We start from the raw sequence: 14970 nt of genomic DNA, 5'->3' as shown, positions 1-14970 counted from the left end.
TTGACATTGCTGCCATGTACATGGCCCTTTGTTTTTTGGCTGGATTGCTTGGGCTTCCAGATATTGCTGAGTTGTGAAGCACACCCCTTTACCCAATCTTGCATTGCATCCTTTTGTGTCCCGTTGTCCTTGCTGATATGGCTGCCTAAAAAAGTAACGTGCCTCACTATTTATTAAAACTGGTTATATTAATGTATCAACCCTAGACTGGATAAAGACGTGGGACAACATTGGTTTGTGGACTACCATTTTGAAGCCTCGAGTTTGGCATTTTGGCCATCACCATCTTGTTGGGGGGTTTTTTTGGAACCAGAAGTATTTGGATGGGAGGGTGGAGCTGATGAGGGACACACATTGCTAAGCCTTTTTCCTGATTGACAGGTCGCAGCAGTAGCGACTTGCTGCATACCTTGTTCTAACGTCAAATTTCCTCTAAATGGGACTATAATTTACTAAATGAACATTATGCTGTATTGAAGAATTGAAACTTGCAATTGAGACCATAAAATCATTAGGAAAGTGTTTACTGAGGTAATAAATCAAGTAAGAAGAAGAGTCATTTTGTCATAGACTTCTATACATTCTGGTTTCTTTTTGCAGCCAGTGGAGTCGCCCCCTGCTGGACATTAGAAAGAATGCAGGTTTAAGGTACTTCCACATTGGCGAGTTCAGCGCTGACAAAACGTAGCAAAACGGTTTTTTTTTTTAAACGAAAGGGTGGTTCCCTGAACACCCTGTTGTGTACGCAAGCGCACTGCATTTTCCTGCCTTTTTAACACCGTTGTGTTTACAAACTTGTCGCAACTGGTTGGGTAACACCTGTGACACGCCTACCAAACAGAAGAAAACATACCCGTTGCGGAACATTGCACAACGTTGCAAGGAAAGATGTCGTTCAATCCCAAAACGTTGCAAACCGGTGCTAAACGTTTTGAGATTGAACTTGCCCCTGGAGGTTCAGACTTGGTATCAACCAGAGTCTTGAAAGTGTTGATGTTGCAGCTTGTTTGCTTGGCAAATATATCACGCTTTTCTGTATTTTCTTGTGTGTTATGGTAGTTGGGTGCAATAACTCTGTTTGGTTACTTTAATTTAATCGACTGTTAGATTTGATTAGATCAGGAGCATTGTCATCAAAGGATAATTCTGTTTTTTATAAACTGAGTCTCTCAGTCTCTCAACTTTTTCAAAGTTCTGTTCATCATTCCAATCAATAATAACAACATTGTACGCAGTACTCACAAAGTTGCCTAGATCTGGAAACAGTCACAACAGAAGCAAACAAATTATTACCCAAGCTGTCCATTCATGTGTTACGATGCAAAGTGATTAACTCTATTTTTTCAGGTGCACTGACTTTTGGTTTTAACTTGTTTAGATAATCTGTTTTAACTGTTCTTGTCCCATCTGACTTTGTTGTAGATCACAGTATTTACTTCAGTAAAAACATTGTTATAACTGATTTTTTTTTTTTAAAGTGCAAAACTTTACTACAGCAAGTTAAAGTCTGCACAATGAATTTAACTCATTCCATTGTTTTATGGTTGTTCTCTATTCCTAGTTTAATTAAATTTAAAAACATATTAACTTCCATAACAGATAGATACATCTAGCCAACCAAGCTGCCGGGATGCCCTATCAAGTCACATGCTTTCTTGTTATCTCTTTCTGACAGGTGTCAAATGCAAACTTGGAGGTGGTCCGGTTGTTCTTCCGCATCTTATCTCTGTTCATGATGATTTTCCTGCTGTGTCACTGGAACGGCTGCATCCAGTACTTTGTCCCTATGCTGGAGGAGTTTCCCACAGACTGCTGGGTCCGGAAAGAAAACCTGATGGTGAACCTAATTTTACAAAACCTTAGACAACTCTAACTCTAGACAAATAGAGTGTGAATGACGGTTGTTGATGAGGTGCTGCTAATGACGTGTAGAAAATGAGTCATCAACTATTTTAATAATTGATTTTCAAAGTAATTTTTTTCATGCAAAAATACCAGACATTCTTAGTTTCAGCTTCTACAATGTATGTAAAATTGTACGTTTGAAGTTAGTAGTGCTTTGAACATCTGTATCACATGCTGTAGTTCAAATTCATGAAGATTAGTTATTGTTGTGAAACGCCAGATCAACATTAAGTAATACTAATTGTAAAACAATGTTTTCCAGAATGCCACAGTGATCGTGAAGTACTCTTGGGGAGTTTTCCGAGCTCTCTCCCAAATGATTGCTCTCTCTTATGGCTCCATGGATGCACCAACAAGTGAGAATTATTGATTTGACCGCTAAAAAAAGCACAGGCGTATCACATTCTCTCTCAGATATAAATACCCACCATTTCACAAGAAACGTGCTCGTGTGTCGGTGTCTTGTTCTCCAGATTATGTTGAATTGTGGATGGTCATGGTCAGTATGGTGTCCGGCTGTCTGATGTACACCGTCCTCGTGGCCAATGCTACAACCATGATTGCCAACATTGACCCAGCAGCCAAGGAGTACAAGAGCAAGGTCCTTATTGGTGATCCTTCATCAGAAAATACAGCTCAGCAGTAAACAAGTGACAGTACTCAGTTAAAACAGAAAGATTAGTGGCAGAAGTACTCATAACGTTTACTTAAGGAAAAGTATGCATTCAAGATCTCACTAAAGCAAAATTACAAAAAGTATTTACAGCAAAATGTACTTAAACGTATTAAAGAAAAAATACTTGTTAGGCAGAATGCTTCCTTTCAGAGAGTTATATTATTATATATATATATATATATAACTTGTAACTTGTCAGATAAATGTAGTGCAGTTAAAAAGTATTTTTATATTGTAATATTTCCCTCTGAAGTGTAGTGGAGTAGAAGTACAAAGTAGTATAAAATGAAAATATTCAAGTAAAGTAAAAATATCTCAAAATTTTAGATTACACTACTAAATGTGCATAGTTGCTGCTTTCCACCACTGAACAGAAATAAATAATGAGTTGATCTTTTAATAAGTCCTTCAAAGTTGCCGCTATAATGCTCAATATTTTTGTTACCTGATATTGATCCTCGTTATCAGCTAGTCATTGAGGCAGAGTATGGATACCAGAAAGTGTTTGGGTTGTTTGGCTCATCAAGTTATTGAGTAATGGCAAGACCCTTTAACCTCTCTAGTTTGCCTGCAGCCACTGAGAACAAAGGCAGGTGTGGTAGCAGATTTCTTTTTTAAAAATGTGGCCTGTCTTCTACCACAACACAAATTCTACATCTTGAACATTAATGACTGCTGCCTTCAGGGCTTGGTGATAAGTCTATCATTTAGTTTACACTGTTGAACAAATGAAAGACCTAAAGCAGGAGTAGAGTAGTTAAGGCTTAGTTCTTGGGTAAAAATACATCATGCACCGTAAAGATGTAAACATTTTTCATAATTTTAAATGTCAACATGCAGACATTCCCTTCCAACCTAGCAATTACAGTTACACAGATATGGAAAGTGAAGCAATGCAATTATGATACATGATTAAATGTGCAGCTTGAGTAGATCTTAGCACAGTAAGAGAGTGGATCATTTATTACGTGATGTGAAGTGGATCCTGAAAACAGTGTGACTTTCCACAGATGAGCCGTTTGGAGCACTACATGACCTTCATGAAGCTGCCACCAGAGCTGCAGCTTCGTATCAACAACTACTACCAGGCTCGCTACGGGGGGAAGTGGTTTCATGAGAAGGACGTCATGGACACAGTGTCCTCAGCGCTTAAAGAGGTAAAGCTTTGGTTTATCTGCAGTACTGAGAGGTTCTGCTTGGAACTTAACGTTGTTAAGTTGTTGTTCCTTTGGGTGTTCATCTTATTGATTTGAATTTTTTGTGGTGACATAATTTATAATAATGTTATATTTTTCTTCTTTCTGGTTTTAACATCTTACACCAAGTTTGTAACATCATATTTTTATTTATATTACAGCAAATCTTGATGGTGATGTGCAGCCGGCTGCTAAGAAACGTGCCAATGTTTCAGAACAGAGATGAAAACTTTATCAACGCAGTCCTCCTCAAACTGGAGTATGAGGTTTTCCTAGAGGGAGATGCCATCATCCGACAGAACGTCCCAGGCGACCGCATGTTTTTCATCGACCACGGCCAGGTCCTCATGGAGACTGATTCAAACGAGAGGGAACTGTGTGATGGAGACTTTTTTGGAGGTGAGTTTGATTTACTCTGATTATTAAATGCCTGGAACAGTGTTCAGAGATTAGAAAAAGTCATTTCCAGCAGTGATATTCAGGGAATTTGAAGTAGGAGAGGAAGTGAAAGAACAACAGTGAATGTCCCTAATGTGTCACAATGTGTTCAACCCAATTAACTCCAAAGCAGATTGTTTATGCCTCTAGAAAAATACTAACAAACCAAGACAAAATCCAGTGTTTAGCTCATAGAAATCAAGAAAATTCACTTTACTTAAAACAAAATTCTTAGTAACATCTGTATTACCTAAAGCAAAAGTACAATGCTGTTTAAGTATTACATAATGTAATGAATGAACAGAAACTCTAAAAACTGGTAAAAGCTAATAGGTCGTTACAGTACAGCACAGTTAGGTACATTTTACATTATGGAATTTTTATTAAGCAATAATAGTACTATCAAATAAATGTTGCACATAAATACTAACTGGATTCACTGGAGGTTTAAGTGTGAATTTGGTAAAAAAATCTTGACCCAAAATCCACTATCTAGTTCTTCCTGCTTTCAGTACCTCAGCAAGTCTGCTCAGTTGTCATCCCTGTGGAGTTTTGGTTCTGTTCACCATTGTGGTGTGTTCAGGGTTAATGAGTTAATTCTCATGATGCTGTCTCCATTTAAAAATATTGAAAATTTTCTGTCTCATAAAAAGGCTGGACAGTCCACAGACCTCACTGTGAACACTCCAGCGGAACTACTTTACTTCTGTGAAAACAGATGACAGCGTGCTCTGTGGATTATCTACAGTAACAGGGATAATGTTTCTAGGAAAAGATGTTGCTGTTGTCATTTTTTGGTGCTGTGAGCACCGCAAAACAAATTCCAATCCCCGCCATTGCACTGGGAAAAAATCTCTGGGACAGAGCTTTGACAAATAAAAACATGGCTGGATACCACTAGAGGTAGGTGATTTGAGTATTAACTTAACATGTAAAGAAGTGGAAAAATTAAGCTTATGCAACTGTCATGTGGGCATAATGAGTTCACATAAAATGTATTTTGAGTTACTGATAATATCACTACTGTCAAATGGAAGTGACTGATTCATTCGGTTTGGATATAGATTTTAGGCAGACATTTGCAAGTTACTTTTAGTATGCATAGGTGAGCCAGAAGTAAGTTTTTAAAACACTGTCCAACCAAAGTGATTGAATCTATCTTTTCCAATTTGGGGGATTTATTTAATTCTCGAGCTTTAAGTGGGAACAGGTTCTAATCTTTTGGCAGCAAACCTCAGCAGCGTTTAGAGCTAAGCAGGCTTCCCGAAACAACTCTGCTAAGTCTGGTTATTTAATTTAGGATTAATTGTCAGATCTCATCCCCGTCATTAGGGTTTACTCGCTTATTAACCATGCTCTTGTGGTTCCCTCTGTGTGTACAACAGAGACATGCGTGCTGACCAAAGGCAAACATCTGGCCACAGTGAAGGCACTGACCGACTGCCAATGCTTCTCTCTGTCCTGGGACGACTTTCATGAGACGCTGGAGGGCTTCCCAGATGTCAAGAAGGACTTAGAAAAAATGGTTCAGCTGAACTCGGATTGTGGACTTGTGTAAGACCAAAAGCAGTATATGGACTTGTTTATGCAAAGGACAAGAGATATGGATATTTCCAGGACACTGTAACTATGTGATGGACAATAAGACTGTGGCTGATTCCTCATGTGGACCCAAGTTGGACATTTATTCATTGATGGGATGGACAGTTTTAGAGCATTTACTATTTTCATTCTGATGGGAATTATTCTGTCTTCTGATCCATCAGTTATCAGCAATAATCAAAGACCTCAACAGTAAAGACGGGTCAAACGTTTGAGCTTCCTTGTTGATGCTGCAATTTAGCATTGAAGTAAATACATATCTTAGTGACATAACAAGAAAGATTCAACAATCAAAACAAAAGGGAAATTCTGGTTTCTTACAACTTGGGCTTTATTTTCGTTCGTCGTCTATCCATCCATCCATCCATCCATCGTCAACTGCTTATCCATGTACAGGGTCGTGGGGGGGCTGGAGGCAATCCCTCTTTTGGCCATCACTCATATCAATAAAAACAGCATTGTACTCATGTTCATTGCTGAGATCTGGGAACAGGGCAACATTGCTAAAACGTCATACAACTGGGCAAGAAACACGAGCAGTCAAACAGCAAGTCATCATGTTAGCTAAAGTTATTTAAACAAAGGCAAACCACAGTTAAGCGACCAACCATTCAATTTTTATCTACGGTGCTTAGCATAGTTTTCGTGTGCAGTGGAAGATTATTACTTATCTTATTATCATTTCAGATGCACTTACGTTTAGTTTAATCTCAAAATAATAATTTAGATAATCTGACAAAACACCACCTGTCTGATTGTCTGACTTCTTGTCTGTTTGAACTTTAATGTCACTAAGTTGCCCTGTTGTCAGATCTCAGCAAATACTTGTGAGTGCAAGGCTAGCAGCTCTATGACGCAGCGGGGCTTTTACCTAAATGCTAATATCAGCATGCTAAGATGCTCATGACAATACTGACATGTTAATATTTTAACAGGTATAATATTTACCATGTTCACCATCTGTGTTGTACATTTTGATCTCATGGACACGCTAGATAGAAATTTCAGGGGATCATTATAATTAATTCTCTAGAGATCCAATAATGTCTGTGCAACATTTCATGCAATCCATTCAATATTTGTTGAGATATTTCAGTCTGGACCAAAGTGCTGACCAGCCAACTCTAAGGATGGCTTAGATAAGACCCAAGTTGAAAAAAAAAAAACTAGAATTTTGCTTTAATTGAAAAAAAAAAACTTCATGTATGTCATTTTTATCTTTTCTCTAAAATGACATTTATTTAGAAGTAATATTACACAAGACATGTTAATGCCACTGTGAAAGCAACAAAAATAAAGCCGATACTGTAATATGATTATGAAACATCTGTTTGAGAACAGCAGGTTGTTTCCTCCTCTTTTCTCTTTCATCCAAACACACACACGGTGCCCGAAGCCAGTCGGTGTTTGTACTCGTAGAGGTAGTAGGAGGCTGGAGGGAAGTTGCACTTCATCTCCATCCTGCCTGGCACCACGTGGACGGCAACACCAGATCCCAGCCCCTCCTGCAGCTTCTTCAGCATGCGTGAGGCCAGGTAACGCCGCGCCCTGCCCGGGTCTTCCTCAATGGAAGCATACACCTCAGGTGGCGGGTTGGGGATCTTCCACTCCAGGTCCACGATGAGCTGGTGGATGCGGCTCTTGTCCAGCGAAGTGGGTGTGTCACGGTAGCACGCCACCACATGCGGGATTGGTGCTTCAGACGCCACAGAAAGTAAATTGCTGGGCTGCTGTTCTGCCAACACATCTTCCTTTTCTTCCTTTTCTTCCTTTTCTTCCTTTTGCTCCTGTGCCTCCTCGTCCTTCTCATCCTCCATGGATCCCACAGCAGGGTGGAGCATCACTGCCCAGCGCAGCCAGTCGTAGTTTTTCTCTAGGGTCTTCAGGATGCTCGCCGCCGCATCTTCAGGGGGAGCGCGGTTCTGCACGGCCTCATGGAGCTGCTGCCGTATATCCTCCTGGGCCTGCTCCAGGAAATAGCCTAAGCAGCGGCCTCCTGTGTTCTTCATCTTCCTGTAGAGGGCACCCATGCGGTCAGACCAGGTCTTCATCAGCAGAGCCTGATCTCTCCCTGTCAGAGAAGCCTGCGTGAAGAGGCACAGCAGACCAGTGCCCAGAACAAAGTTTACCTGTTGAGAGCAAGAGGAGCAAAAGGAGAGAGCGTGAGCTTTCAAACAGTGCTAAAAAATAGTTTATGGAACATGGATGTGTTTAACTCTATAATGAGAAACATATGGGTTGTTTCAACACCTGCTGTTAAAGCTGGGCTTTGCAACAACTGTTTGCCCTAAAGAAGTGATTAATTTTTTTGTGGGCCTTTTTAAGCAAGTAGTCCCAGAACTTAGGAGCCTCAGGAACTAAAAGTTCCACTAGCACATTGCCTTTTGCATTTCAACAACATCTGAAGAACCAAAGAAATTGTGCAAAGCACATAAACACTTTGAGGATGCAGGAACTACGACCCAGGAACCAAAACTGAAACCCGGTTCCGATGTTTGTAAAACAATTGAGTTCCTGAAAAAATCTTAAAGCCAAAAAGAGCAGTCATATGATTTTGGCAAACTACACACAGTAGGTTTACTTTTACTGACACAGCTGGTTTATGTTAAACACATCAAAGAGATGACAGCAGAAACACATCTACCAATTGTGAGTCCAGCTTTCTCTGAACAGAACATGTGCTCACTGCTGTTAAGAAAATGAGCAGATTTCAGGTTTCGATAGTCACTTCCTAGTAGTGGCAGTACCCAATACCAGAACATCATTTTGACAAATCTTTTGCATCTTAATAAGTGGGGCACTAATTAAGACACCAATTTCAGCTTTCTATCAAAACCATGCCTAGTGCAGCTTTAATGAGTTGTTTATTACATTGAACTGTCTTTAGCAGAACAACAACCCATCTGGGATTTTTGTCGACTACACTGAACTGAAAGGTGTTTCCAGATCTCATCGAGCAGGGGCTGGTTATGACATCATTCTCTTAAAGTGAAGTGACACTTGACCCTGGGAGACAGTTCTGTGTTTCCTCAAAATAAACCACCTAAAGAAAGAGAGCTATGCAAAGTTATTCAAGGTTAGCACACAAAGCCTTTAACTGCCTGGAGATCTTTTGGATACGTTACAGAAGATTTAATGGAATGGGTGCATCATTATTTTAGGATTGTATTTTTTATTGTATCGTATGTGGGTTTTGTCATATTCACAAGACATTCTATGTGTTTTTGTGCCAGCATGAGAAAAAAAACACAGAATCATTCGTACACTTATCACCTACATCATGTTTATACATGATAAGTTCTTCAAGGTTAAAGAAACAAATATGTGGTTCCTTTGCTTAACAAGGTCGGGTTCTCCAGTCCGGACACATGATTTACAGCCGTGACTTTGATTGCTAGTTAGTTTGACATGCTGCCCTTCTCACAAAGTAAAACCTTCTGCTGTGTAGTATAGATTCCTCAGCTCATTACACAGAATTCAGCTAGGTTGGTTGTATCAAATCATTCATTGGATAACTTCACTATGATTGGCTATGACTGCACACTGAGGGCAAATTTAGCAATTCTTTGCGCTTCAGTGAAAGCACTCTGTTTTTATACTGCTCAGTGCATTTATGTAAATCAGGTCGTAGTGCAAACAAATCCTTGAAAGGAGCACAACCCAAACAAATCTCTCGTTCAGCACCAATTTCAAGCAGAAATTGCTTCAGCATTATGGATAATCCGCTGAGGCTGGCTCTCCCACACCCTAAAGCCCCTTGACAAGTGGACTCTGAGCTCTGTTTTGAGTTTCTAGGATGAAAACAGTGTCTGTCCTTATAGCAGTGTCAACAGCAGCTGTGTTGAATGGACAACCACTTAGCAAATTCTTTACACTGCCCTTAAAACGGTCTTGCATATAGAGGGATGAGGGGTAAATGCTGGTCCAACTAAGGTCATGCCCGCAAATATGTTAATTATATCATTACTTTTACATAATGAAAAAACCTGTGACTGCCGCAGTGTCTATTAAGGTCAATTCCTTCTCACGGTGGACAGTCATTATGTGTGTCTTGCTGAAGGGCTCTAGGACAGATGGACTAATGGATTCATGACTTTTCATTTCAAACAGTGACCATCAAGTCATTAGTATTTTTTTTTCCTTAAGAAATAGGAGAGGAACCTATTTGAAGGGAAATTAAAAGGGAAATATGTGGCTTTTGTGCGTCTTAAACATGTGACATCACAGTGTACTGTTGTTTCACACAGAATACAGTATTCAGGCTTTGAAGCTCCTATTTTTATTTTAAGTTAAAAACCTGAGCTGCTCAGCCATTGCAGCACTCTGTTGTTGCTCCTTTTAGTGGATAAAAACATTTGTACCGTTACAATGTAGGCAAAAGGGAATTTGCCAACTCAGCTCAAAAGAAAGACAACAGAAGGTCACCGCTCTGCTGAATTAAATATTCAGTTTATTTTCATACCAAAAAGATAGATGTAGCATGCTTCATTCCCCACAGGACCTCTATGTTTTTCTGTCAAATATATCTTTTTGGTCTAGAAACTGAATATTTAATCCTGTACAGCTGTGCTATTTTCTAATAAACATGCCCCCATTGGGTGTATTTGCATTATTTTGATATAATGCCAACTGAAATTTCTTAATTCTTGGATCTGATGTAATGAAGAATACATATTGATTACAGATCAGTTGGACTTCCGTTCCAGTTTGAAAAGTTGTCTGTGTGAATGTTTTTCTGTCTTTTTTCTTCCTCTGTGTTGCGTGTGTTTATACATATATGAATATATATGTAACACGAGGATGTTAGATTGTTGTGTCACCTCAAACGCCTGCTGTAGTTAAGCAGTGGTGCGTGCTTCTGTATAATGACTTGTAAAATAAGAGAGAATTAAACTTTAATAAGCCCTCTAGGGAGATGAGTTGAGCACAAAGACCCCCCACAACCTCGCACTGCGCCCTGCACCTTCACCAACCTTGACGCAGAACTCCCTCAGCTCCCAGCGTTTGGGCTTGCGGCTCAGTATGAGCTCCTCCAGCAGCGTGGGCTGGTCGGTCAGCGCCGACACTCCCATCATACGGTTGTAGAGAGCTGTCAGCTGCCTCTCCAGCCGGTAGTCCTGCACATACTGCAGAAACACCTCCGTCTCCTTCTTGGTGAATTCTGACTGGGCCCTCACCTACAACAAGCAGAGGTAGGAGAATTTCCTATTACCATACAGGGGTCAAGGGGGTGTGTATAGTAGCTTTGGGGTTACAGACTGGACAAAGACATGTAAAAGGCCCCCCATCCCTTGTACATTGACACAAAACAGCAACACAGGTTTGTTTTGTCTCCTTGTGGTCATTGTGCATCTCTTTGTAAATATTTTGTGTCTCTTTGTGGTTGTTTTGTGTCTCTTTGTAGTCGTTTTGTTCTTCTATGTAGTCATTTTGCTTCTCTTTGTGGTCGTTGTGCATCTATTTGTTGTCATTTTGTATCTATAGTCATTTTTTGTCTCTTTGTAGTCATTTTGCTTCTCTTTGTAAACATTTTGTGTCTCTCTGTAGTCGTTTTGCTTTTCTTTGTGGTCATTTTGTGTCTGTTGTCATTTTGTGTCTCTTTGTGGTCGTTTTTGAATCTCTTTGTCGTTGTTTTGTGTCTCTTTTGGTAATTTTACGTTTCTTTGTAGTCGTTTTGCATCTCCGTAGTTGTTGTTTTACATCTCTTTGTGGTTATTGTGCATCTTTTTGGGGTAATTGTGCATCTCTTTGTTGTCGTTTTACATCTCTCTGCCTCTCTTTGTGGTTATTTTGAATCTCTTTTTCAGATTCACAACAGCTAAGGTTTAAGATTTAGGTTTATTGGATGTACGTAAGGACAGTGGTTCCTAAAATCAGAAGGTTTCAGGCCTTTTTAGAGTTATGTAATTTCATCTATATCAAACAACAAACCTGATTTCCTATCTCAACGAAGCAGACAGTACATTTTCAGTATTTTAAAGAGGTGCCAAAGTGTAATTCAAATGTATTTTCACAATGAGAAGACCTGAAAATGACCTTTACCTGCCAAAGTGTTATGAACAGACATACCAGAACTCAAGAAATAACCTACACTGAAAGTGACTCTGGTTATTCTTCTTTTGCCTGAAAACGTATGAGACGATGATGACTTATGAAATGGCTTATGTACTCAGCCCATTTAAGGGATCAGTATAAAGAAAGAAAGGGGAAGTAGTTTTAACATTTTTAAATAATTAAACAAAAAATAAACGGCATAAGCCTGGTAATAATAGCTCTGATAGAACTAAACAGATGCTTCAATCATACAGTACATCTGGTCACATATCTACATTTACATAATGCGCTCAGCATGATGAATTCAGTCACAGTCAGACATCAGTTTAGGAAAATTGGCAGGGTGTTTGTTACTCTTCAAGGTCATCGCTGCCTTAAGAGCCCTTGACTGTGTTTATTAAACTACCAAATTTAGTGCTGCAGTTAAATGGGCGGAATATACACATTTTCTTTTCTCTCAGCTATCCATCTATTAGCCTGCAGAAGGTCACAGAATACTGCTGAGCTTTAACTCTGCCACTACACCAAATCCTTCACCCTTTATTTCTGATCCAACTTGATGGGGGAATAAAAAAGGCGATCTCAAGGCTGTTCAAGGACAGTTTCATCTCAGACAACTATAGGTCAAACTAGCAATGAATATTTTGATCCAAACATATGTGCATAGCATCCAATGCATACATCCACATCATTCATCAGGAGAAACAAAGTTAAAGCCCTCACATTGTAGGCTTCTGTTCTACAGAGGTGTCCTTGAGCAGGACATTGAATCCCTGCCATTCACAAGAAGGACTGCCAGTTGAGACAGATACAAAAATAATCACTGGGCTTGTGTATGCTTTTATTCACACACAGAAGGTGCATTCACCTTAAAAGTGGAAAGGACACCGAATTATGAAGATGCATTTGCAGTGATGTTTAGTGTTTTGAGTAGCTATCTGTCAACTGGAGTGTTAATATTAGAGCTGCGGATTCATACAGTTGACCAGTCTTTGGAGTAGTTGCTCAAAATAAATTGTAACTAGCATGGCATTTTTTAATGGTAATAAAATTGTTGCATGAGGAGACGTTTAGATTTTTTTAGGCAAATTTAATAGAAGGCAACACACTGAATAATTATCTGTTAATCAGCACTGACACAAACACATACATATGGCACATATGGCATATAATTTTATAATTTGTGGGGAAACAGCTTCACCCTAACCTCAGCTTCACAATAAAACACCTCTATCCTCCTTTTGTTGTTGATCTCTCATCACTTACCAAGCTGATATTAGACTACCCTCCAAAATACCCAGACAAGTACTTTACTCTACTATGTATAACTGCATGGATGAGGGACAGGTTACTCACCGCTGTGCCAAGCTGGTAGTAGACCACTGCCAGGTCATCCTCCAGTCGATGGACCTCCTGGTCATCCAACAGGCCGTGACCTGATTCTCCCAGCTCCTGATCGATGTGGTCCAAGTTCTTCTTGGACACCTCAGTCTCCTCTGCCGTGGCGCTGCCGCCCAGATAGGAGCAAATGCCTTGGACCAGGACTCTGAGTACCACAGACACACACACTCCTGATTCACTTCATAAATATCTTTCACATACGACAACTTAAGCAAATATATTGTTTTATTTCAGCAGTCCATGAGATTTTCAGATGCACTTGTACAAACTCACCTCACAGTTTGCATATAGCCCACAGGCTCTAAAACCTTCCCAAACATTGCCATTGGTGTAGAGCTGTGTTCTGACAAATTACCTGTGGAGAAAGTGAACAATTAATCCCACATTTACGATAACTGCTGTAAGACATTCCTGACATATTTAGAAATTACTACAATTGGTGGAAATCAATTCACTGTTCTTATAACCTACTTACCAGACCAAACTTGAAACCTGTACTTTTTGTAACTCACCTCAGTTAATCAGTGTGCAGGTTTGAACTGACCTTCACAGTTTGTCCAATATTTATACACTCGCCTGAACAACCAGTTAATCTGATAAGGGTTCTCCACCCACAGCTCTTTCAGAACTTGAGAGGAAGATGGAGCGTGGAAAAATTATGCATGATAGGAGCGTAATCCATGTAATCTATAGAGATATAAGACAAACAAAATGCAGGCCCTTGTGAACAGTTATTACGAAGCATTAAAAGAGTACTTCACCAATTTATCATTACACTCCTATAACATTATCAGCCTCACAAAGGACAGTTTAAAACTAAAATAATCAAAATCAATGCAGCAGAAACAGAAATGTCTATATTTTTATTCCACACATTCTTCTTTTATACGTTGTCATGACCTGGCTCTAAGGTCATGACAAATACTAACACGGACACGGAGGACTGCCAAATATAAACATTATAGTAACTTAAAACTGATAATTACCAATGTAGATGTCTATGAAGATTCTCAGTCATCCAGGTCAAAGTTATCCAACGAAGGTTAAAATCAAGGGCAACTGGACTTGGTTGAAGATACTTGAAGACGTTTCGTCCCTCATCCAAAGGACTTCTTCAGTTCTGACTGACTGGCAGGGAAACTCAGCTATTTAACCTCAGTGGGGTCGTCATCCCGGGTCATTGATACCGCTGGTTCGTTAGTGTTCCTTGTTGCTGTGACGACAGTCGTTACCTGTGGCCAAGACTGAACGACCATCGTTGGTATCTTCACCTGAGGCCAATAGGTTACGTTTGTTGAGTTTCCTGGGAAGTGATGAAATGACAGCATTGTAAGTGGGGGATAAGTGGTGGCGTAGACCCCCTCCCCTGTTCAATGACGGCTTCTCAACCCGGGTGTAGATGGCTTCCTTGACACCTCTTTCAAACCATCCATCTTCTCTGTCTAAAATGTGCACCTGGTGGTCCTCAAACGAGTGTCCTCTGTCCTTCAGATGTAAGTAGACTGCAGAGTCTTGACCTGAGGAGTTGGCCCTTCTGTGTTGAGCCATGCGTTTGTGTAGTGGTTGTTTAGTCTCCCCAATATACAGGTCTGTGCATTCCTCACTGCATTGGACCGCATACACTAGATTGCTTTTCTTGTGTTTGGGTGTGCGGTCTTTGGGGTGTACCAGCATCTGTCTTAGTGTGTTCTTGGGTTT

At 40.0% G+C, this 14970-nt stretch overlaps 2 protein-coding genes across 3 annotated transcripts in view; one reads left to right on the top strand and one right to left on the bottom strand.

The window, feature by feature from the left end:
- The window catches only part of hcn5 (hyperpolarization activated cyclic nucleotide-gated potassium channel 5), a 13766-nt gene extending 6638 nt beyond the window's left edge, over window positions 1–7128 (top strand). Inside the window, exons 9-14 of the mRNA XM_046054545.1 lie at window positions 1676–1837; window positions 2168–2261; window positions 2379–2506; window positions 3592–3738; window positions 3939–4176; window positions 5601–7128. Of these exons, the coding sequence (XP_045910501.1) occupies window positions 1676–1837; window positions 2168–2261; window positions 2379–2506; window positions 3592–3738; window positions 3939–4176; window positions 5601–5773 (942 nt within the window). The 3' untranslated portion in view covers window positions 5774–7128. The remainder of the gene's footprint in view (window positions 1–1675; window positions 1838–2167; window positions 2262–2378; window positions 2507–3591; window positions 3739–3938; window positions 4177–5600) is intronic.
- Window positions 6131–14325, bottom strand: LOC123974331. Of its 2 annotated transcripts, XM_046054953.1 has the most exons (6): window positions 14259–14325; window positions 13785–13959; window positions 13546–13627; window positions 13228–13417; window positions 10791–10994; window positions 6131–7946 (listed from the first exon to the last, which is right to left on the bottom strand). In XM_046054953.1, exons 3-6 carry the CDS (start codon window positions 13596–13598, stop codon window positions 7185–7187), a joined length of 1209 nt encoding a protein of 402 aa, XP_045910909.1. In that variant the 5' UTR covers window positions 13599–13627; window positions 13785–13959; window positions 14259–14325; the 3' UTR covers window positions 6131–7184. The 2 variants fall into 2 exon arrangements, with proteins under 2 accessions (XP_045910909.1, XP_045910908.1); XM_046054952.1 differs by having other exon boundaries at window positions 13546–13959.
- Window positions 14326–14970: the final 645 nt, after the last annotated feature.

Source organism: Micropterus dolomieu, linkage group LG07 (assembly GCF_021292245.1).
Source record: "Micropterus dolomieu isolate WLL.071019.BEF.003 ecotype Adirondacks linkage group LG07, ASM2129224v1, whole genome shotgun sequence".
NCBI classification, from domain to species: domain Eukaryota; kingdom Metazoa; phylum Chordata; class Actinopteri; order Centrarchiformes; family Centrarchidae; genus Micropterus; species Micropterus dolomieu.
Note: the sequence above shows the minus strand (reverse complement) of the source record. Positions and strands in the feature narration are given on the sequence as shown.